This window comes from Corythoichthys intestinalis, chromosome 18 (assembly GCF_030265065.1).
Source record: "Corythoichthys intestinalis isolate RoL2023-P3 chromosome 18, ASM3026506v1, whole genome shotgun sequence".
NCBI lineage: Eukaryota > Metazoa > Chordata > Actinopteri > Syngnathiformes > Syngnathidae > Corythoichthys > Corythoichthys intestinalis.
In genome coordinates, this window is record NC_080412.1 from 43,967,957 (window position 1) to 43,991,710 (window position 23,754).

Below are 23,754 nucleotides of genomic sequence, written 5' to 3' on the forward strand. Positions count from 1 at the left end.
TTAGATGCATACAGACAGAATATTCTAAAGATGCCTTAGGAAAATACTTAAATGTAGTAATATCAAATAAGAGTGGTCTAAACACGCTACATGACTGATATGGTCAACAGATCAACAATTTGCTTTAATGCGACCACAAGAAAACGCAATGCTCAAAATATGAGAGGGAAACACATGCAAAAAGTATTTTGAAGCAATGAAAATAAAAACCAAAATAGTAAGTATTCGCCGCTTTCATTCGAAGTGCGCATGTGTTGGATGTTTCGCCGCGTAGGAAGGAATTGCAGAACACCTCATCTAGTGACAGTGACTAACTACGTCATCACCCCGAGTGTCCATTGCGCGCATAAAACATGGCGCCCTCCGTAGGTCAAAACATGTACTAAATATTATAGATTTTTAAATCAATGGCAATATTTTATGTGTTTCTAATAACATATTTTAAGAAAACAAGAACCATTGTGGCTTATTAGAGCCTAAAAGTCTTTAAGTCTGAGGTTCCCTTTAAAACTACATATGAAAGTGACCTAGAGCTTATTTGAAATAGTCCACTTCAATGCAACTTGTCCCATTCAAGAACCTCAAGTTACTGGCTCACCCGAGTCGGGAAAAAAAAAAAAAATCTGATTAGTGCATTCAGACCAGCCGTGTAAACCTAGCCAATGTGCACAGGGTAAAATCAGTATAATGTCATTATTTTCACTTACATGTACATAGAGATCTTCCAATTCTATTAGGTTATGATGAAGTAGAGCAGCAGCAATGTGGTATAGTGACTTGGGGGTTTCCTCATTTGGTTCCTGAAAGCAAAAAAAAAAAAAAAAAATCACAGATATCATAGAAAAAAGGCCAATTATGCTTTAGAATCTAACTTTGTGCCGGGTTTTAGGCAAAAGAAGCTTTACATATTTAATTGCAAAATGACTCTATTAGGGCTGCAACAACTAATTGATTCATAAATTAGTTGCCAACAAATTTGATAATCGATTTTGCTGGCAGCTATGAGCAGTCCCGTGTGGGTCCTTATTTGTGTGTAATGTGAGGCTGCGCACGCGTCAGCTATTGGAGCAAAAGAGAGTTCACTGCTACACTCAGGTTGGATTGCGGAATCAATAATACAGTATGACAAAGTGTCGTGAGTTCAATTGTCTTTGTGTTGTTAGATTCAGCGTGCCTCCATTAGAGGTGAATGAATGAAGTCAATTGTATTTTTCGTATTCTTTGTTGATGAGACGTTACTACTTAGCACGGAGCGCAAAGTTAGTTAGCGATTAAGCTAATTAGTGTCGAGTATCCGTTTTTGTATCGTTTTGAAAATATTAGCACTTGAGTAATTGTTAGATAGTGAAGTTGTCTCATTTCTTTTTATAAAGAAACCACACACATAAACCCATTCCTATAACAGTTTAGGATTACACAACAACAAACTCCCATTCAAACTGTAAATTGTCATACAAGAGAGTGTGCTTTGAAATTGGATTGTATTTATGAACACCTCTTTGATCAAGAAAACTTAAATTTTAAAGTCTACCCCTCATATGACAAGGACAAGCCCCCCAAATGACATGACATGGCCAGGACACGCCCCCAAAATGTCACCAAATGACCTGATATGACTGGGACACGCCCCCAAATGACCTGATATGACCAGAACATGCCCCTTATATGTCCCTAAATGACCTGATATGGCCAGGACCCCCCCCCCAAAAAATGTCCCCAAATGACCTGATATGACAAGGACACGCCCCTCAAATGTCCCCAAATGACCTGAAATGACCAGGACACGCCCCCCCCAAATATTCCCAAATGACCTGATATGACCAGGACAAGCCCCCCCATTGGTTCCCAAAGGATCTGATATTACCAGGACAGGTCCCCCAAATGTCCCCAAATCAACAGGAAGCGACCTGATATTGTCCCCGAAACATCTCCAAACCAACCTGGGCTGGGCTAAGAACTGTATCTCCACATAGCAAAGCCCTAGTTCGATTTTGTTGTTTAGTTTGTTTAAAGAAGATAAATAAGTCATTGACCCAATTAATATCAGCGCTTTGCCCACAAGATTAAAAAAAATGTCAATCAGCAGCGTTTTTCTTATTTGGATGAACAGGATCTTTGTCTGATTTGTGTTCTGAGACATTATTTTTTATATCTTATACTCAGAATCTTTATTTAGAACAAGTTTTATGTACTTAAAACAGTACAGTCAGGAAGCTGTCATAAAATATTTTTGAAGGAAATAATCATCCATTTTGTCTTCATGGTTACTTACAACATGCCTAAAACAACTTCAAGTTAAATTGTGAACGTAATTGCAAAAAGTGACAAATATCCAATTAATTGTTTAAGTAATCGTCTGATTAATCGACTGTAAAAATAATCGTTAGTTGCAGCCCTACTGTTAATCAATTTTAAAATACTTAGAGGAGTTTGCTGTTAAAATATACTCCACCCTTCAAATGTTCTTACCTGATAAAATTTAAATTTAAAGCCAAGGATGTGGCAGAGAGTCAGCGCCTCACACATGTAGGACTTGATGAGGGACAGAAAGAACTCATCTTGGTCTGATCGACTCTCATACACCTCCAGGATAATGTCTAGAACTCGGTTGGGATCTAAATTGAAACATCCTGTTGGCAGCAACAATTTGGGAGACATAAGAAACATTAGGAACAAAATAATTATGCATTGTTGCCAGAAATGAACCAGAACATTACTGATATTATTTAGCCAGTCGACTCATAGACTTCATAATGTATTGACGGGTCAGATCGGTCATGCACTGCGCTTCGCATTCAAGTAGGGGGACCGCCCACATCAAGAGCCGCTATTCACAAACGCAGGCTGCAATCTAAGGCCGGATTTTTGTTGAAAAAGTACAAAAGCTGTACCGCATACAAACAGGAAAGATTGTCTTAAGAATGATTTGTTCAAGGATTCAAGGTAATTATGATATTTTTCGTACAAAGCATGCATTTTGAAACATTGTGGAAAAAATCAATGGGAGAAATTAGCTGCTACTGCACTGGCATCATAGTTCGCAATATTTACGTAAAATAAATGCTAACTGCACTATTTTTTTGCATTTCACCAAGAATCGAGACTGTTTTACGTCCATATCTATAAAGAATTCAGGGATTTAAGCATTTATTCACAAGAATTTTCACCGGGAAAGCTCTGTTTACATCAGGCAGCCGCTAGCTACATTCACCAACAGACTAGCATTGTACTTCGACATATTTACGTAAAATAAATGCCAACGGCAGGGGTTTTTTTCTGCTTCTAACAAAGAATCGAGACTGTTTTACGTCCATATCTATAAAGAATTCAGGGATTTAAGCATTTATTCACAAGAATTTTCGACGAAAAAAGCTCTTTGTGATTCCACTCGGTCAGCTTTGACGGCCTCGTCGACAATGCAGGACCCCTGTTTATTGGCCCCGCGCCCCGTCATTACATTATGAAGTCTATGGTCGACTAATGATTATTTTTTTGCAACAAATCTTTGGAATGTGACAAATGAGTAAATACCTATGAGAGACTTGATACTTTCTAGAACAATGTGGCTGGTGATGTTGCCAGACAGGTCTTGGCCAAGCTCGGTAATGAGTTTGGCGTAGCCCTCATTTTCCTCTCTTAGCAAGTTGAACTTCTGTTGCTTGTAACTGGGGGGGAAAAAAAAGTCAGCATACGTTAAACTAAATAAGCAAAATGTTTTTTTCCCTCATTTTCTCAAATACTACTTACAACAGCTTTGTCTTTATCTTCACTATCTTCTGATTAAATTGATGGGCTTGCTTAATAAGCCCAAGAGATTCAAGTGTTTCTGGATCTAGACGCTCTTTCAAAATGGCCTCGGGAACAAAAACCTGTGACAATAGGAGAGAGAGGGCTGCAATTTGGGCTAAAAACATATCCACAAATTTTATCCAGCCTAGTGCAATTTCCTAATAAATATTTTATGGACTCAAGCAGAAACCCAAGTTAGCTTGACTTTAAAAACCACTAGTCTATTATATCGTCATTACGTACATAGCAAAATCCTCTCATGCATAAAAATAGTCGTTCTTACCAAACACGCTCCCACTAATTGGATATAATGGTCACGCTTGTGTTTTTCCTCCAGTGCAACAGTCTCTAAATCTGTGCCGGAAAACAAAAATAAAACATATTTACAATTTGGCTGATTTCAGTGCTTAAAGCATGCTTGCTCACTGATCAATAATAAAACTTTACCTAGAATACTAAAGACATCAGCTAAAATCGATGGCATGTCATCTCTGAGTTCCTGTGAGAAAAATTGGGGGGCGAAATGAACATGGAAAACCAGCAATGCATTCCAAGTCAAATGGACTGGAAGTGTGGAAGTCATTTACATCACCAAACGCAATATTATTGCTTTAAAAAATGAATAAATAAAAGTACCATCATCTCTCCGAGAACACTAGCGACAAGGTCCAATTTGAGGTTGCCCTGCACAACTTGCCAGCAGAGCTCATATAAGGCTGCCTGGATGTCTGCGTGGTTCAACAGACAAGAAATGCATGTTTATTTGCACCAGAAAGCAAAAACTTCATAGGCCCACTTAGTCCCATTTAACACAATATTATAAAGTACCTGAAAGACATGTGAATAATACATTGACAAATAAGATTAGAGGTCGACCGCTATATGGACTTTTTCCACAACATCAGCCGATAAACAAAAAGAATAAGCCAATAAAGCATTTTGATTAGGCATCTGTGTAGGCAACTGTGGCCGCCTATGACTGACTGTTGGACCCCGAAAGGACCCTGCAGCAGCTTGAATGCAGGCTGCTACAACAAGATTCAAGCTAGCCTGTTTTGTAAATATTGTAAGGTTTTTTTTTTTATATCTTGCATGAGAAAATATGCAGTGTTGCTTTAGCCTTTTTAGGTGTATTTCCTGAGTGACCCTTACACTCTAAATGTAACTTGTAACAGGGTTTCCCCTACAAATAACAGAATGTGGCACACTATGCGCGACCCCCTTAAGAAACTATCGGACTGGAGAGCTGTGACGTAGGGGGAAACGAGGAGGGACAAGATAGTGAGAGATAGCGGTCGCATGTTGCAGCAACCCGCTGTTATTTTGTTATTGATTTTCTTTATTATTGTTGCCACAATAAAGTGGGTAAGCCAATACCGACTCCTGTCTTTTTTCCCCCCATCTGGGGTATTACAGTATTTTGGATCCGACTTTTTGGCGAAAGTGAGTGGTAGACAGGCGTATTGGACAGAACAGCAAGCTTGAATGAATTTGCGCCGAGATGCGGGGCCCAAAGCGTCGCCACGTTAACGTCAACAACGCATCCAATAGCAGAGGGGCAGGCGTACTTATATCTTTGCTATCAGGCTGTTTTGGCAGATGGATATATGTAATCACAGCTGATGAAACCTGATGTGTTTTTTTTTTTTTTCCAATTCTCGCAAGCTCTGGGACACTCGAAAAATGACTCATACCTCTCCTTGCTAAGCTAAATGGTACCTCGACGTGCGTTTATAAGGAAATGTAGTTCACGAACAAACAAAAAAAACTATTCACCTTCTCACCAAAACTAGTAAAACTCTTTACACTGCTATTAGAATTTCCCCCTACTCCTTGAAATGGGTCCATTAACAGAAGGACTATTATTGCTGTGGTAATGTAGTACGTATTAATTTCAATTTATTCACACGCACATTCATATTCACAAAGTGTTCATCCTCTCATAATGCTGAGGTAGGATCATGTGTGAGTCAGGTCTCCTTAAGAAGCTACTCAAAGCTTATAGCCAGGAGCCTGCATACAATTAGACACTCATAAGAAAAATTATAAGAAGAGCAGAAAGGGTCAACTGTCACATATAATAGTATCCTCATACAATAACATACTGACAAACAAACACTAATAACACACACACACAAAAGAAATACTTCCCTAGAAGAGGATAATTTATAACCTAGGTATGCTGGAATTTTTATGCTTACTGATCAGAATGCTTTTTAGCATCGTTTTAAAGGTGGAGATGGATTTCAACACTTTAAGCCTGTCGCCGAGCTCATTCCAAATTAGGGCCAAATAAAAGGAAAAAGAAGGACTATGACATATACAGTGGGGAGAACAAGTATTTGATACACTGCCAATGGGAAAATCCATTGGCAATGTATCAAATACTTGTTCTCCCCACTGTAAGTCATATTATCACGTAGGGTAATGTAGCTGTAATCAGCCGCGCATTTTACGTACATGTACCATAGCTGAGAGCTGCGACATTACCCTGGCGAATGAAATATTTCAAATAGATATTAGTTATGGTTCTTTTTGGGAAAAAATGTGGGGAAAAAAAGAAGAGCTAATTTGTCATGATATGAAGCAATTTCCCCGCAGTGCAACATGGTGAGGCTGTCCAACTCCGATGCTGCCCACCCCCACAGCTTAAAAAAAATCCTAGGGGAAACCCTGTTGTAACATTAGCGTAGCAATCGAGTTAGCATGGCGAGCATCTTCTTAAACTCTCACTTGTTTTCATCTCGTTTTTAACGTCCTGGTGGGTTTAATTATTTGAAAATAATGTACTATTCCTGCTGAGTGTCTATAATAATAATTTTAAAAAAGTGCTGTGTTTGTTGGTTTGGTAGCACTAGACCGAATTAATCCTTTAAGTCTCCGGTCATCATTGTAAATTTGAAGCTGTTGAAGCAATTTTTTTAAAAAATCGTTTCATAATCAACGTGCTTTAAGAAAAAAAGTATATCGTCCTCAAATATCCAGCTTACAAAATTGGTTTTGGATATCGGCAATCGGTTGATATTTTACAAATTACATACATTTCACATATCAGTGTTTGAAAATCCCCTATCGGTCGACCTCTAAATAACATTATCCCATGTGGAAAAGTATTTACTGCTTTTTCCAAATATTTTCTTTTTTGCAGTTCCCACACATTTATGTTTAACCACATTAACTCATTCACTGCCAATGAAAACGATGGACATCAAATCCATTTAGACTCTGAGGCGCTAATTTTTTCCCAATATCATTCAGGCCTAATTCATATATACAGTGGTACCTCGACATAAGTTCTTTTCGACATTTGACGTAAAGTTTGACTTGCCAGTTTTTTCTACATACGACGACATGACAGCACCGCAGACGAAAGCACGGCAGATTTTCTTGTGTGAGAAATCAACACGGGTTTCAAAAAGGTGACACTTACCTTCTAAATGAATATGCAAATTATAGATTATAGACATTTCCACGGTCCTTCTCCGACAATCGTTCACCAGTCTTTATAAGTTAAGCTGACAATTATTATTGTGGTAACATCGCCAAAGAAATCGCCAGCTTCGTCAAGTTTTTATAATTTATTTCAACACTTATTCAACACAAAACGCCTCCTGACCGCCAAAGTTGACTGTGTTCTCAAGAAAACATTGAAAGTGAAACTCTCAAGCTCACCACTCTCGGGCGCAGTGCGTTCAGGTACAGCAAAAACGTTTGCCACATTAGAACCCGGTTCATTACGTTATTACAGGAATTATTATTATTTATTATTATATTATTCCGATTTTTATTTATAATTTATTTGTTTTGCTAGGTGTAATTGCCATTTGTAATAGTACAAGCAGTATTTATTAAGGATTTAGTTTAGGTTTTTGGGCTGTTGAACGAATTAATGGAATTATAATGTATTCCTATGGGAAAATCCTGCTCGACATACGACCATTTTGACTTACAAACAAGTTCCTGGAACGAATTAACTTCGTATGTAGAGGTACCACTGTATATGTATTTTTTTTTTTTTTTTTTTTAACTTTTAAGAGCTAAAAACTAAGAAAATAATCCAGAAATACAATGGCATTGCCAAAAGATACAAATATATATACGGTTTTAACTCCGCAACACTCCTGGAAAAAAGAGAGGAAGTACTGTAAAACGTTTGGAACTTTTATTAAAAAAAATAGATAAGAATAATACTTTTTATCGGTATCGTTTCGGGACTCGTTACTAGCAGATTGTCAACCTCAGGTTACAGACTTGGGTGCAAAAACATGTGATTAAGACATCCCTAAAACAATATTTACCTTTAATCCGACATCCATGATCTATTTTCTCTGTTAGTCCTTTGCAGAGTTGTACACTAGGAGACAAAATGGAAAAAAATGATAAGTAACTCATCAGATTTTGTGGAAAGTGTGAAAGTGCTTATTAGATAAATAAGATTGTAAATAACTACAACTCATGTTCACTAATTTTTACGGTCCGAGGATGCAAACTGATGTTATACATAGAATTCATTATCTGTATTTCTGGCCTTATATTTCTGGCCTTAAATGTTAACAGGCCTAGAGTGACCAACAGAACAGAAAATTCACAAAATGCACCCACGGACATTTCTAACCATGAAATTGAGTGCTACTTGAACACAGAATTATTATCATTAACATACAATAATAATCTTGTAATAAATATGATTGACTAGTAAAAAAAACTATGCAAAGTACTCGTCAGATGTTATGCACTTTCTATTTACGCCTAGATTCAGTCGACGTTTACATTGCGTTGCCTTCGTAAACGTGTACCGAACTCGAATTAATACATGTGTATAATATCGAATCAAATGTGCCTAAATCGATATTGAGAAACAACGAACTAGCATTCAAGGCTAATTTGCTAGCATTGTGTCAAGCTCTTTCCTTCACCCCACTTGTCCCTGCCATTTATTTCACCCAACAATCATCAAATTTGACGTTTATCGACACGGGAAACACGACTTATGTTAGAAGAGTTTGCATTTAAATTCGGAAATGTAATCGAGGAGTGCAAATGTGCTAATTAGCCTAGCTTCACTAGCCATCGTGTTTACAATCGACGAGCTCTTAAGTGAATGGATTTGGCAAACATGCAGGAATTGTTAGCTCACAACCTTCAAGTTTATTCATCAATTCCACCCGATGGGCAAAAAATAATCCCGTTACATTGCCCGCTTTACATCCACAACAAGCAAATTTGAAGAAAAAGCGGTCACCAAACTAGCTAGCATAAGCACAACTAGCAGTACAAATCTACCGCCACTACTATACACCGTCTTCGGTATATGATTTGTTTTTCGATATTTATTAACTGCGTTGAAGTTAGCTCACTTACAATTGATGTTTTCCTGATTTCTCCCAATTTTTGACCCATTCACCAGCGAGGATAAGCGTCGCCATCTTCCATCCACAGCGCCCGGATGTCTTGTAGGCTCAGCGCACATTCGCACGCTTAGCTAGGCTCGGTTTAGCCTTAGCACATCGACGCTATGGCGGCTAAGCACACAGATGCATGGCGGGACGTGGACCGGAGGCTCTCTCTCGCTCTCTCTTTCTCTCTCACAAAGACTCGCAGCCAATGCCACAAAGTACAAACGTACATAACGTACTCATCGCTTGTCGTTGACGGCGATAGACGTCCAATTCATTTCAGTTCCAATGTTTATAGCTGACAATGGCATTAAAACGTGATCATTCACTTCCAACCGTCCCAGTTCTTAATGCATTTGGACATTGAAGTGCCCGTGACGGGATAAAAAATGTCTTAAATAGCATTGTTTTGTGAATTAAAACCCTGTTTTGAGAGGATTCGACTACAGTGTACCACAAAAGTGAGTACAGCCCTCGCATATCTTTTCATGGGACAAGAACTGACAAAATGACATTTTGACACAATGAAAAGTAGTCTGTGTGCAGCTTATATAATAGAGTTAATTTATTTTCCCCTCAAAATAACTCAAAATATAACCATTAAAATCTAAACCCCTAAATGTCCAAATTGAGTACTGCTTGTCATTTTCTCTCCAAAATGTCATGTGACTTGTTAGTGTTACTAGGTCCAGGTGTGCATAGGGAGCAGGTGTGTTCAAATTTGTAGTGCAGCTCTCACACTCTCTCATACTGGTCACTGAAAGTTCCAACATGGCACCACATGGCAAAGAACTCTCTGAGGATCTTAAAAGATGTATTGTTGTGCTACATGAAGATGGCCAAGTCGACAAGAACATTGCCAACACCCTGAAACTGAGCTGCAGCACAGTGGTTAAGATCGTCCAGCGTTTTAAAAGAGCAGGGTCCACTCAGAACAGGCCTCGGGTTGGTCGTCCAAAGAAACTGAACGCACGTGCTGAGCGTCACATCCAAATGCTTTCTTTGAAAGATCGTCACAGGAGTGCTGTCAGCATTGCTGCAGAGATTGAAGAGGTGGGGGGTCAGGCTGTTAGTGCTTAGACCATAACGCACACTCTACATCAAATTGGTGTGCATGGCTGTCACCCCAGGAGGAAGCCTCTTCTGAAGGCAGTATACAAGAAAGCCCGCAAACAGTTTGCTGAAGACATGTCAACAAAGCACATGGATTACTGGAACAATGTCCTATGGTCTGATGAGACGAAGATTAATTTGTTTGGTTCCAATGTTCTCAAGCATGTGTGGCGGCGACCGGGTGAGGAGTACAAAGATGAGTGTGTCATGCCTACAGTCAAGCATGGTGGTGGGAATGTCATGGTCTGGGGCTGCATGAGTGCTGCAGGTGTTGGAGAGTTACATTCCATTGAGGGAAACATGAACTCCAACATGTACTGTGAAATACTGCAGCAGAGCATGATCCCCTCCCTCCAGAAACTGGATCGCAGGGCAGTGTTCCAGCATGACAATGACCCCAAACACACCTCCAAGATGATCACTGCTTTACTGAAGAGGCTGAGGGTAAAGGTGGTTGACTGGCCAAGCATGTCTCCAGACTTGAACCCAATAGAACATCTTTGGGGGATCCTCAAGCGGAAGGTGGAGGTGCGCAAAGTCTCAAATATCCGGCAGCTCCGCAACATCGTCATGGAGGAGTGGAAGTGCATTCCATTGACAACTTGTGAAGCTCTGGTCAACTCCATGCCCAGGAGAGTAAAGGCAGTTTTGGATAATATTGGTGGCCACACAAAATATTGACAGTTGAAATGTTGTATGTTATATTGACAACTTTTACTAAGGGCTGTACTCACTTTTTTGCCAGAGGTTTAGATATTAATGCCTATATTTTGAGTTATTTTGAGGAAAAAAATAAATCAACACTATTATATAAGCTACAGACTACTTTTCATTGTGTCGAAGGCTAGGTTCATACTACAGGTCTTAATGCACAAATCCGATTTTTTTGCCATATTTGTTTTTTTTTGGCGTGCCCGTTCAGACTGCCTTTGTCAATTGAGACCGTTCGAGTATCACGCATGCGCACTAATTCGCAGTCCGAGATGCGCTCAGCAAAGAGACCCGCATGCGCAGAGGCATCAAAACAAATTACACATGCTAGCTGTATGTCATTTCAGAGCGAACATATTTTGATTTCCAAAAAGAGGACACAAATAACAGACATTAATAATCCCCGTTTAGTCTTATATTCAAAGTTTATATGGACTGATAGAACGCATACACGCACACATACAGTATGAGCCTTGACGTGTGTGCGTGAAATGACGTGGGTGCGTCAATTTGCCCCGACTCGGCCATGTGTGCAATAATTAAATATTGCTCATTCGGCGCACAGAATGAAAATTGAAAATTGTAGGGCTTATTCTTCTTTTATTCATTTTATTTTTTTGACTGTGGTCAAGCCCGCTTCGTGCTTATAAGTAGAGTTCAAGCTAGGCGCTAATGCCTCCATGGCTGCCATCCTCCGTGCCTCTTGCTCTTTGCTGACGTAATTGCTGCACGAATTCCGATTTGGGAGTCTTGACAGTTCAGACCGCCAGTCACGTTCTGAAAAAATGTGGCCCAGATCAGATATGAACCACATACGAAAGTGACTCAGATCGGATTTGAAATGGTCCACTTCTATGCGACTTGTCCAGTTCAGACAGTCAAGTTAATGCCTGACTCAAGTCGGAAAAACATGAAAAAATCGGATTCGTGCATTAAGACCTGTACTATGAACCTAGCCAAAGTGTCATTTTGTCAGTGTTGTCCCATGAAAATATATTCTTAAATATCTGCAGAAATGTGAGGGTTGTACTCACTTTTGTGATACACTGTAAGTAACAGGTGCTGTTAATTACACAAGAGAAGCATCACATGATTTTTCAAAGGGTGCCAATACTTGTGTCCGGCTCATTTTTGGAGTTTTGTGTAAAATGATAATGATTAGGTATTTTTTCCCCCATTCTCTTTTGTGTTTTTTTATTGCAAGCAAAATAAATGAAGATATTACTATTTCTATTACAATTATTATTTCTCCCAGAAAATGGTTGTAATTACAAATGCTTTTGTAGTGATATCTTCATTTATGTATATATATATATATATATATATATATATATATATATGGCGGAAAACACTCAGGTGACTTGAAGTTCCGCTCTGAGACCCTCAATTTGGCCAACTTTTAAAATGGTCTGAAATGCATGTGTGATACATCATTGGAAAGCTTAAAATCTCAATTTTCTGGGGGAACAAAAATTTTGAACAGGAAGGCATTAAAAAAAAAAAATTAAACAGCAAAACACTAATTAAAGAGCAGAATTAAAGACGCCACGATTTTAACGAGATATTATCGCGTACTTACCTTATTTCGATCCAAAAACTCCATGTAGCATGTTTCACCACGTGTCAAGACACAGCTGTGAATGGCCACAGCCAGATTTTTTTTGTATTTTATGGGTGAAACATGGTGATATAACAAGGGTGGCGATGCAGAAATCGCAGACAACAAGTAGTGGTTGACATTTTCTTTTTCATATAGTTACCCTTTTAAACGTTATTTTTCTTTTTTTTTTTTTTTTTGTTTGGATCGATTAATTATCATCTAACATATTGCGGAAAATGCGACAGTAACAAAAAAAATACAATTAAACGATAGTTATGAGGTAGATATCCGTTACTTTTTTACAGACGCCAAATTTTTCATTGTGACGTAATTCGTTTAAAAGTTTAAACTATGCGAGTGAATAATTTTTTAAAGTCGTTTTTTTTTTTTTTTTTTAACTAAAATTTAGACATCAATTAATGATTCTAAGCTAAAAATGACAGACATTTTGAATAATAAATATAATTACTTACCTTCTTTTTATGGCTAGGTTGAAACAAAAGCGGTTGCACGACGTCTGTAAACGGGGGTTTTCAGGGTAAAACGGACAAATGAAAAATAGTTCGGAGGCTTAGTGTGCCATGAATCTGCTATGGCAGCGTATAGACATATTGTTCTATCAAGCACAACAGTTGTTTTGGCTTAAAATACAGCAGTTTCTTTTAAAGAGGAGTGCAAGAGCAGAAACTGCTTTTTCAGTCTTGTCTGTGTTTTCCGCCATATATATATATATATATATATATATATATATATATATATATATATATATATATATATATATATATATATATATAAAATATATATTATTAATATTATTATTTTTTTTTAAACTCTGTGCGTGTGTGTTTGGGGGTGCATTATAGCGAGTACATAATAGCTTTGTCGCTGCTAGAGGGCGCCAAAATGCCAGGAATACACATTTTGGAACAAATATAACTTTGGAAGCGCTTTGAACCTGCATTGCGTTTTAAACATATGTACAGTATTAAAATAGATGTTGATTTTAGTGTGTGTGGGTAGCACAATGGATTCTTAGTTCTGAGGTTCTCTCTGCTCAGGGACCTTGTTGGTGAATATTATCAGTAATCCATATCGACTTACTTTACAATTTACCAATTCGCTCACCGATTTTATATTTATTTTATTAAATAGCAGGAGGATCCATAATTGAATTAGTTACAACTAAAATAATATAGAGAAAGCTGGAAGCAACATTCAAACTCAGAACCTCATGAGCATAAATCAACATATCAAATATTTCTCTTTGTAGCGACCTGACATCGCTCGTCTATTAGCTATTTTATTAACTGAACACACAGAGTACAATACATAGAACAATCCAGGCAATTGTATTATTCCTTAACTCTTATTCCATTCAGTGACCACCCAAACAAACAAACAAAAACAAGCAAAAGACTAGTTGAAACCACTGACACTTTAGTTTTTTCTTCCATTAATCATTTTGTGAAAGGTTTTGGAAGCGATACTGATGCATAAGCAGTAATTAAATGTGATTAAGTAAATCAGCTGTCATTTCTTAACACGGAAAACGTGTGTACAGCATAAAGGAGCGGAATGTGAAATAACTGCAATACGGTCTCATGCAAAGTATTATCTCATTCACAGGAAGCCAAGGTACTGTATATGTATATTCTTCTCAGAGTATGTCGTGTGGTAGTTAGTAAAAGAAAAAGAAAAAACTTATATTAAAAACACCCGTTGAGGGCGATAGACATCCAATCCATTTGAATGGATTGGACGTCTATCACCCGCAATGACAACCAAAACTGCATTCAGATTATTTCATCGAAGAAACTGTACGCTGTCCCTTCGGGCGCCTCCTCCGCAGGCAATCCTTGGCAAAACGAAGGCACAGTAAGAAGATCAGGATCCTTGACATCCAGCTCCACATTCATGTTGCTGGCGTGGGGCATATAGGTCATAAGAAGATGTTCATGTGATACTAAATATGCTTCAAAAGACATAGACCTACCTGAACATGAACATGGAGGATTCCGTCACGTAGATTGTACTTACAGGCAAACATCTCATGGTTAAACACATCATGGCATTGCCTTAAAAAAAGGAAGAACAGTCAGTCACCTATACTTACTACATAAACATACACATACCTTATTTTTGGACTTTAAAGTGCACTTATACAAAAGAAAATCGGTAACACTTTATTTGACAGTGTGTTCATAAGACTGTCATAATTATGACATGACACTGTCATGAGCATTATTGAATTCTTATGACAGATGTCATGAAGTGTCAATAAATGTCAATTTTGTCAATAACGCCATTTCTGTCTGGTCTGCATCTTTTACATCCATTCAAAAGTGATATCACTTGCTGGATGACACTTCATGACATCTGTCATAAGTATTCATTAATGCTCATGACAGTCTCATGTCATAATTATGATGGCTGACTGTTGTAGAGTGTCATAATTATGACAGTATGATAGTATTATGTCATATTTGTGACGGATGACTGTCATAAAGTGTCATAATTATGACATCTGTCATAAGTATTCATTAATGCTCATGACAGTCTCATATCGTAATTATGAAGTGTCATAATTATGATATGACACTGTCATGAGCATGACAGTATTATGTCATAATTATGACAAACTGCCATAAGCGGATTTTAAGGGGGGGGCAGGCCCCCCCCTGGTGGCTGAAAAGTATCATTGCATGAAATTGACTTTCCTATACATATAAAAGTTGTAAAGCAATAGAACGGCAACAAAAATGAATGAAATGAACAAAAAAAAAAATTTTTATAATGCATCAAAATTATTTTCCGAACAGATCATGTGACTAGCACCTTAGACTGTCATTTGCTTTGCATTTAATTTTCAACAGCAAATAAATATATAAAAATTATTTATTTTTCAAATGATTTTTTTCTTTGATTGAAAATATGTTTTTTGATTGAAATGAATGATTTGGACACAAATGTTCTACCTATAATATGACCCAAACACAAAAAGGATTGCTTCAATCAAATAAAACTTTTTCAATGAAAAATTAAGTGTTCAAATGCAAATTTTTCAATCTCAAATATTTTTTCGCATTCAAAAACGTTTTCTGTGATAGAAATTTTTTCCTTTTTTGATTAAAGTGATTTTTCTTTTTGAAAATATAGATTTTTGAAGCAACTTATTTTTTGATTGAATAATAAAGACAAAAACATCCTAGCCAAAATGTGGCCCAAACACAAATCAACATTACTTCAAATCAAAAAAGTTGCTTCAATCCCCCAATAAATTTAAATCAAAGAAAAATAGCTTTCACATGCATTTTTTTTTAGTTTCAAATTTATTTTTGCCTTCAAACATGTTTTTTGATTGAATATATATATTTTGATTGAAGCAACTTTTTTTTTTTTTCTTTTTTGGATTGAATAATAAAGACACAAATCTACCTCCATATGGCTCCGCCCAGGGGATAGTTTTTGACTGGGGTATCTACATTGGTACGAAACCGGCGGGCGTACCATCTTCAATGGTTGACGATCTTTGTGAAAAGTATTGCTTAGGCAGCCTGATTTAGAATTCCCCTCAAGAATGATGGGAAACAAAAAATGCTCATTGTCAACTTATTATTATAAAATATTATTGGAAATTAATTTTATTGCTGACACTGCGTTCAGGGTCTTCAACATATTGCCCCCCCCCCCCCCCCCCCCGCCCCAAAAGTCAAACTCCGCCTATGTAGACGGCTGTCATAAAGTGTAATTAATTATGACATCTGTCATAAGGATTCATAATGCTCAAGACAGTGTCGTCATGTCATAATTATGACATGATATATGACATAAATGTCAAATTTTGTCCCTAACTCTATTTATGTCCACTCCATGTCTCTTACATGCATTTAAAATTTACATCATTTGCCAGATGACACTTTATGACAGTCATCTGTCATAATTATTACATGACACTGTCAGGAATATTAATGAATACTTATGAGAGGTGTCATTATGTGTTATTAAATGTCAAATTTTGTCACTAACAATTCTGTCCAGTCTTCATCCATCCATCCAAAAGTGACATCATTTGCCAGCTGATCTCATCTGTTATGTCATAATTATGATGGTTTTATGACAGACGTGTGACACCGCTGTCAAATAAAGTGTCATTATTATGACATAACACTGTCATGAGCATTAATGAAAGCTTATGACAGATGTCATGAAGTGTCATCTGGCAAATGATGTCAATTTTGAATGGATGTAAAAGTAGCAGACTGGACATAAATGGTGTTAGTGACAAAATTGACCTCTTAATAACACTTATTCATTAAGTGAATCATTAAACTATTCTTCAAAGAATTGATAGTTTCATCTGTTATTATATGTCTAATCACTGTTTTTAGAAGATTTTTTGTTTTGATGCTTGGATATAATTGAGTCCAGATTTGATTGTTTTTAACAATACTTTGAGTAAGATAGAGTGATTGTGCTGATGGTGATGGTTAAAATAAATGGTTATACTGGACTGTCTCAGAAAATTAGAATACACAATATTCTAATTTTTTGAGACAGTCCTGTAGATGAAAACTAGTATTAAGAAAAAAAAAAAAAAGTTTATAGGCTATGCCTACTAGGGCTGTCAAAATTATCGCGTTAACGGGCGGTGATTAATTTTTTAAATTAATCACGTTAAAATATTTGACGCAATTAACGCACATGCCCCGCTCAAACAGACTAAAATGACAGTACAGTGTAACGTCCGCTTGTTACTTGTTTTTTGGTGTTTGGCGCCCTCTTCTGGCGTTTGGGTCCAACTGATTTTATGCGTTAGTACCATGAGTGAGCATGGTGTTGTTATTGACATCAACAATGGCGAGCTACTAGTTTATTTTTTGATTGAAAACTTTACAAATTTTAATAAAATGAAAACATTAAGAGGGGTTTTAATATAAAATTTCTATAACTTGTACTAACATTTATCTTTTAAGAATGACAAGTCTTTCTATCCATGGATCGCTTTAACAGAATGTTAATAATGTTAATGCCATCTTGTTGATTTATTGTTATGATAAACAAATACAGTACTTATGTACCGTAAGTTGAATGTATATATCCGTCTTGTGTTTTATCTTTCCATTCCAACAATAATTTACAGAAAAATATGGCATATTTTATAGATGGTTTGAATTGCGATTAATTACAATTAATTAATTTTTAAGCTGTAATTAACTCGATTAAAAATTTTAATCGTTTGACAGCCCTAATGCCTACACATTCAATATAACTTGGAGTATGGGGCTGGCAAGGAGGAGCTCTGATGCTGGAGGCTAACCCCTGGGCACAGGCTCCCAAATCTTGTCTTTTAATGCAAAGTTAGGACACTTTGTAATGGGTGGTCCTGTTGCCTGGGGGTTGCTTCCCTTTGGCAGCAAGTCCACAAATAATATTGGATAATGAATAATACACATCTCAATAATAATGGTTATCACCATGAGTGCCAGTATAGCTGTTATTACATATATTTTGACTCTTGAATGTACGATCGTTATACTGAAACAGCGGTGATAAAGGCGGTGGTAGTGATGGCGGTAGTGATAGTGATGATATGATAATGATGATGATATTGGGAGGTGACTGTATTCTTATAGAATTTTTAAGGAGTGAAATGGCTGTGGGGCCCCCCCCAAAAAAGCTGGGATTCTTCCCACTCCTTTTCGGGCTACATACTAGTCCTTCTCAAAAAATTGGCATATTGTGATAAAGTTCATTATTTTCTGTAATGTACTGATAAACACAAGACTTTCATATATTTCAGATTCATTACACACAACTGAAGTAGCCCAAGCCTTTTATTGTTTTGATATTGATGATTTTGGCAAAAAAGTCAAGAAAAACCCAAAAATCCCTTTCTCAAAAAATTAGCATATCATGAAAAGGTACTCTGAAGAAGCTACTAACCTAATCATCTGAATCAACGAATTAACTCCTGCGAAAGATTCCTGAGGCTTTTAAAAAGTCCCAGCCTGGTTCATGACTCAAAACCGCAATCATGGGCAAGACTGCCGACCTGACTGCTGTCCAGAAGGCCATCACTGACACCCTCAAGCAAGAGGCTAAGACACTGAAATAAATTTCTGAGCGAATAGGCTTTTCCCAGAGTGCTGTATCAAGGCACCTCAGTGGGAAGGAAAAAGTGTGGCAGGAAACAATGCACAACCAGAAGAGGTGACCACACCCTAAGAAGGATTGTGGAGAAGGGCCCATTCCAGACCTTGGGGGACCTGCAGAAACAGCGGACTGAATCTGGAATAGAAACATCCAGAGCCACCGTGCACAAGCGTGTGTGAAACAGCGGCAGAAGCGCCTGACCTGGGCTACAGAAAAGCAGCACTGGACTGTTGCTCAGTGGTCCAAAGTACTTTTTTCAGATGAAAGCAAATTTTGCATGTCATTCGGAAATCAAGGTGCCAGAGTTTGGAGGAAGACTGGGGAGAATGAAATGTCCAGTGTCAAGTACCCACAGTCAGTGATGGTCTGGTTTATGGAGATGAAGATTTCATTTTTCAGCACCTGCTCACAGTGCCAAAACCACTGGTAAATGGTTTACTGACCATGGCATTACTGTCCTCAGTTGGCTTGCCAACTCTCCTGACCTGAACCCCATAGAGAATCTTTGGGATATTGTGAAGAGGAAGTTGAGAGACTCCAGACCCAACATTGTGGATGAGCTTAAGGCCGCTATCGAAACGTCTATAACACCTCAGCAGTGCCACAGGCTGATTGCCTCCATGCCACGCCGCATTGAAGCAGTCAGTTCTGCAAAAGGATTCCCGACCAAGTATTGAGTGCATAGCTGATATAATTAATTGAAGGTTGATTTTTTTGGTATTAAAAAACACTTTTTTGTATTGGTCGGATGAAATATGCAATTTTTTTTTAGATAGGGATTTTTGGTTTTTCTTGACTTTTTTGCCAAAATCATCAATATTAAAACAATAAAAGTCTTGAACTACTTCTGTTGTGTGTAATGAATCTAAAATATATGAAAGTCCAATGTACATTACAGAAAATAATGAATTTTATCACAAAATGCTATTTTTTTTTAGAAGGACAAGTACAGTATGTGTGTACTTGTTATTATTTTTGTTATAATCATCATTACTGTTATTATTGTTGTTGTTTTATTTTCTCCACTCTTGTTGTTGTATTTCGTTATTACGGCTTGAAAATAGATCACTCAATCAACCAATTAGTCCGCATCTTTTACATCCATTCAAAAGTGACATTACTTGCTAGATCACACTTCTGTCATTAATCCTCGTGACAGTGTCAAATGGTCATTATGGTAATATACATTGCCAGCGTAGGAACAGAACTCGTTTTTAACCCGTATACCTGTATAGTAACTGTATAATGTTTTAAGTAGGGCTGTCAAACGATTAAAATTTTTAATCGAGTTAATTACAGCTTAAAAATTAATTAATCTTAATTAATCGTAATTAATCGCAATTCAAACCATCTATAAAATATGCCATATTTTTCCGTAAATTATTGTTGGAATGGAAAGATAAGACACAAGATGGATATATACATTTAACATACGGTACATAAGTACTGTATTTGTTTATTATAACAATAAATCAACAAGATGGCATTAAAATTATTGACATTCTGTTAAAGCGATCCATGGATAGAAAGACTTGTAGTTCTTAAAAGATAAATGTTTGTACAAGTTATAGAAATTTTATATTAAAACCCCTCTTAATGTTTTCGTTTTATTAAAATTTGTAAAATTTTCAATCAAAAAATAAACTAGTAGCTCACCATTGTTGATGTCAATAATTACACCATGCTCACTCATGGTACTAACCCATAAAATCAGTTGGACCCAATCGCAGCAGAGGGCGCCAAACACCAAAAAACAAGTAAGAAGCGGACATTACACTGTACTGTCATTTTAGTCTGTTTGAGCGGGGCATGTGTGTTAATTGCGTCAAATATTTTAACGTGATTAATTACAAAAAAAAAATAAAAAATACCACCCGTTAACACGATAATTTTGACAGCCCTAGCAGGCATATAAACTTTTTTTTTTTTAATACTAGTTTTCATCTACTGGACTGTCTCAGAAAATTAGAATACACAATATTCTAATTTTTTGAGACAGTCCTGTGTATATATACAGGACTGTCTCAGGAAATTAGAATACACAATATTCTAATTTCCTGAGACAGTCAGGAAATTAGAATATTGTGTATTCTAATTTCCTGAGACAGTCCTGTATATATACACAGGACTGTCTCAAAAAATTAGAATATTGTGTATTCTAATTTTCTGAGACAGTCCAGTATATGGATATGTATAACCATTTATTTTAACTGTCACCATCAGCACCAGCACTCTCTCTTACTCAAAGTATTGTTAAAAACTATAAAATCTGGACTTTATATTAAAACCCCTCTTAATGTTTTCGTTTTAATAAAATTTGTAAAAATTTTCAATCAAAAAATAAACTAGTAGCCCGCCATTGTTGATGTCAATAATTACACAATGCTAATGGGTGCTTAAACCCATAAAATCAGTCGCACCCAAGTGCCAGCAGAGGGCGACAAAACTCTAAAAAACACAAGTAACAAGTTGGCATTGCACTGTGCTGTCATTTTAGTCTGTTTGAGCGGGGCATGTGCGTTAATTGCGTCAAATATTTTAACTTGATTAATTAAAAAAAAAAAAAAAAACGCCTGTTAACGCAATAATTTTGACAGCCCTAGCAGGCATATAAACTTATTTATTTTATTTTTTTTAAATACTAGTTTTAATCTATATGGATATGTATAACCATTTATTTTAACTATCACCATCAGCACCAGCACTCTATCTTACTCAAAGTATTGTTAAAAACTATAAAATCTGGACTTTATATTAAAACCCCTCTTAATGTTTTCGTTTTAATAAAATTTGTAAAATTTTCAATCAAAAAATAAACTAGTAGCCTGCCATTGTTGACGTCAATAATTACACAATGCTAATGGGTGCTTAAGCCCATAAAATCAGTCGCACCCAAGTGCCAGCAGAGGGCGACAAAACTCTAAAAAACACAAGTAACAAGTTGGCATTGCACTGTGCTGTCATTTTAGTCTGTTTGAGCGGGGCATGTGCGTTAATTGCGTCAAATATTTTAACTTGATTAATTAAAAAAAAAAAAGAACGCCTGTTAACGCAATAATTTTGACAGCCCTAGCAGGCATATAAACTTTTTTTTTTTTTTTAATACTAGTTTTCATCTATATGGATATGTATAACCATTTATTTTAACTATCACCATCAGCACCAGCACTCTATCTTACTCAAAGTATTGTTAAAAACTATAAAATCTGGACTTTATATTCAAACCCCTCTTAATGTTTTCGTTTTAATAAAATTTGTAAAATTTTCAATCAAAAAATAAACTAGTAGCCCGCCATTGTTGATGTCAATAATTACACAATGCTCATGGGTGCTTAAGCCCATAAAATCAGTCGCACCCAAGCGCCAGTAGGGGGCGACAAAACTCCAAAAAACACAAGTAACAAGTTGGCATTGCACTGTGCTGTCATTTTAGTCTGTTTGAGCGGGGCATGTGCGTTAATTGCGTCAAATATTTTAACTTGATTAATTAAAAAAAAAAAAACGCCTGTTAACGCGATAATTTTGACAGCCCTACTAGGCATATAAACTTTTTTTTTTCTAAATACTAGTTTTCATTTATATGGATATGTATAACCACTTATTTTTACTATCACCATCAGCACTTGCACTCTATCTTAACGTGATTAATTTAAAAAATTAATTACCGCCCGTTAACGCGATTTTGACAGCCCTAGTTTTAGGTGTTAAAATATCTCTAACAGCGCCGTTTTTCGGCACAAAGAAATGACATAATTTTTCTATAAATTCGCGGAGATTTGTTCTCGTCTCGATTTCTTGAAAAACGTATTTCGCCCAAAAGAATGCGACTTATAGTCCAGTGTGGGTTTTTTTTTGCTTGTCATGATGCATATTTGTACTGTTGCGCCTGCTATCCAGAGAGACTTATAGTCCAAAATATGTTTTACTGAATATCTGTGCTTGTCAATTACTTGTTCTATATACCTTTCAAGTTTGGTGTCGGTGTTGACCATATTTGAAATTTCATGCCTTCGCCCTCCAGGGCGACACTCCCGGAGATCATAGTGGACATATAAGTAGCATCAGCGGGAAGATCGAAAGGGTGCTTTGTGGATTGCAGCAACTTCTTCTCACAGCTCTGGTTTTTGCTGTCGATCTTGTATATTATCCCCTTGTGCATACAAATATGAAACACAAATTTAATATTGTGAAATATCATAGACTAGTGTGACAAAGTTTTTACCTCGTCAAAAAACACCAATAGATCTTGATCCGTGGTTACATTCCAGGGAATGCTTGTATTGGTTTGGAACCGGAGTCTCTTATTCTGCGAGTCATAAGTGAATTGGCCTGCTGCTTTTATTTCGGCCATGTTTCCCATCTGATTTCATTTAAAAGCAAACATCGGGAAGAGAAAGTTTAATGCTTTGAAAATCCATCAGCGTTTCGGTGTTAGATATGAAAGATTCTCACTCACCACCGAAAGGAATCCTGTCATATTGGATGAACCTGAAAGGCATTTCCATTTGGATTACAAAACTTACCTGATGGATATTTGCAAGACACGGAAAGACTGAAATTCTTACGGCAAAGATGATGATGATGGTCTGCGTGGGCAGTCCAGCACATTAAGGCAAAGATCAAAAACGCCGTATACATGTTTTTCCTCCTCGAAAGCAGTTTTGGTTCCAAATAAAAAAAACAAAAAAGGATGGCCCGAACGCAACTGCCTTCCTGCGCAGCTCGAGCAGCTTTTAAAGGGACGTAACCGAGTCGGAGATGACGTCAAACAGTCAGCTTTCCAAACAAGCCCCCTGCTTTGTTCCAGCAGGTGGTGACCTTTTTAGAAAAGGATTTGTCAGAATTTCTTTTTGTCACTTGATGTATTCAGCTGTCTGGTGTTTTATAAGGGTTTTACTGCAGCTTGCTTTTAAATGCGTGCTCTTTTTAGTCTTCCTGATTTTTTTTTATCAGTATACAGTGGTGCAAATAAGTATTTAGTCAACCACTAAT

At 36.9% G+C, this 23,754-nt stretch overlaps 2 protein-coding genes across 9 annotated transcripts in view; both read right to left on the reverse strand.

Annotated features, from left to right (window-relative positions):
* thoc2 (THO complex 2) overlaps nt 1–9,395 on the reverse strand; it is a 44,377-nt gene extending 34,982 nt beyond the window's left edge. For 6 of the 8 annotated variants that reach the window (XM_057821748.1, XM_057821747.1, XM_057821746.1 and 3 more), the window contains exons 1-9: nt 9,151–9,394; nt 8,088–8,143; nt 4,426–4,517; nt 4,237–4,288; nt 4,073–4,143; nt 3,748–3,869; nt 3,532–3,665; nt 2,470–2,630; nt 708–800 (exon numbers count right to left, since the gene is read on the reverse strand). In XM_057821748.1, coding sequence (XP_057677731.1) covers nt 708–800; nt 2,470–2,630; nt 3,532–3,665; nt 3,748–3,869; nt 4,073–4,143; nt 4,237–4,288; nt 4,426–4,517; nt 8,088–8,143; nt 9,151–9,215 — 846 coding nt within the window. In that variant the 5' untranslated portion in view covers nt 9,216–9,394. Of the gene's footprint in view, nt 1–707; nt 801–2,469; nt 2,631–3,531; nt 3,666–3,747; nt 3,870–4,072; nt 4,144–4,236; nt 4,289–4,425; nt 4,518–8,087; nt 8,144–9,150 lie in introns of all 8 variants that reach the window. The other 2 variants (XR_009061386.1, XR_009061387.1) reach the window with 1 other exon arrangement.
* Nucleotides 9,396–13,866: 4,471 nt separating this feature from the next.
* On the reverse strand, nt 13,867–23,461 carry epd (ependymin). The gene is made up of 6 exons (XM_057820981.1): nt 23,328–23,461; nt 23,219–23,250; nt 22,985–23,122; nt 22,726–22,912; nt 14,603–14,684; nt 13,867–14,529 (listed from the first exon to the last, which is right to left on the reverse strand). Exons 1-6 carry the CDS (start codon nt 23,398–23,400, stop codon nt 14,403–14,405), a joined length of 639 nt encoding a protein of 212 aa, XP_057676964.1. The 5' UTR covers nt 23,401–23,461; the 3' UTR covers nt 13,867–14,402.
* Between the last annotated feature and the right edge of the window lie 293 nt (nt 23,462–23,754).

What these genes read in the sequence shown, in the direction of transcription:
- epd (XM_057820981.1), bottom strand. Translation starts at nt 23,400, where the DNA reads ATGTATACGGCGTTTTTGATCTTTGCCTTAATGTGCTGGACTGCCCAC. An exon ending in TGACAGGATTCCTTTCGGTG is followed by an intron (nt 23,123 to 23,218) that starts GTGAGTGAGAAT and finishes AAATGAAATCAG; the next exon opens with ATGGGAAACATGGCCGAAAT. An exon ending in TATTGGTGTTTTTTGACGAG is followed by an intron (nt 22,913 to 22,984) that starts GTAAAAACTTTG and finishes TGTATGCACAAG; the next exon opens with GGGATAATATACAAGATCGA.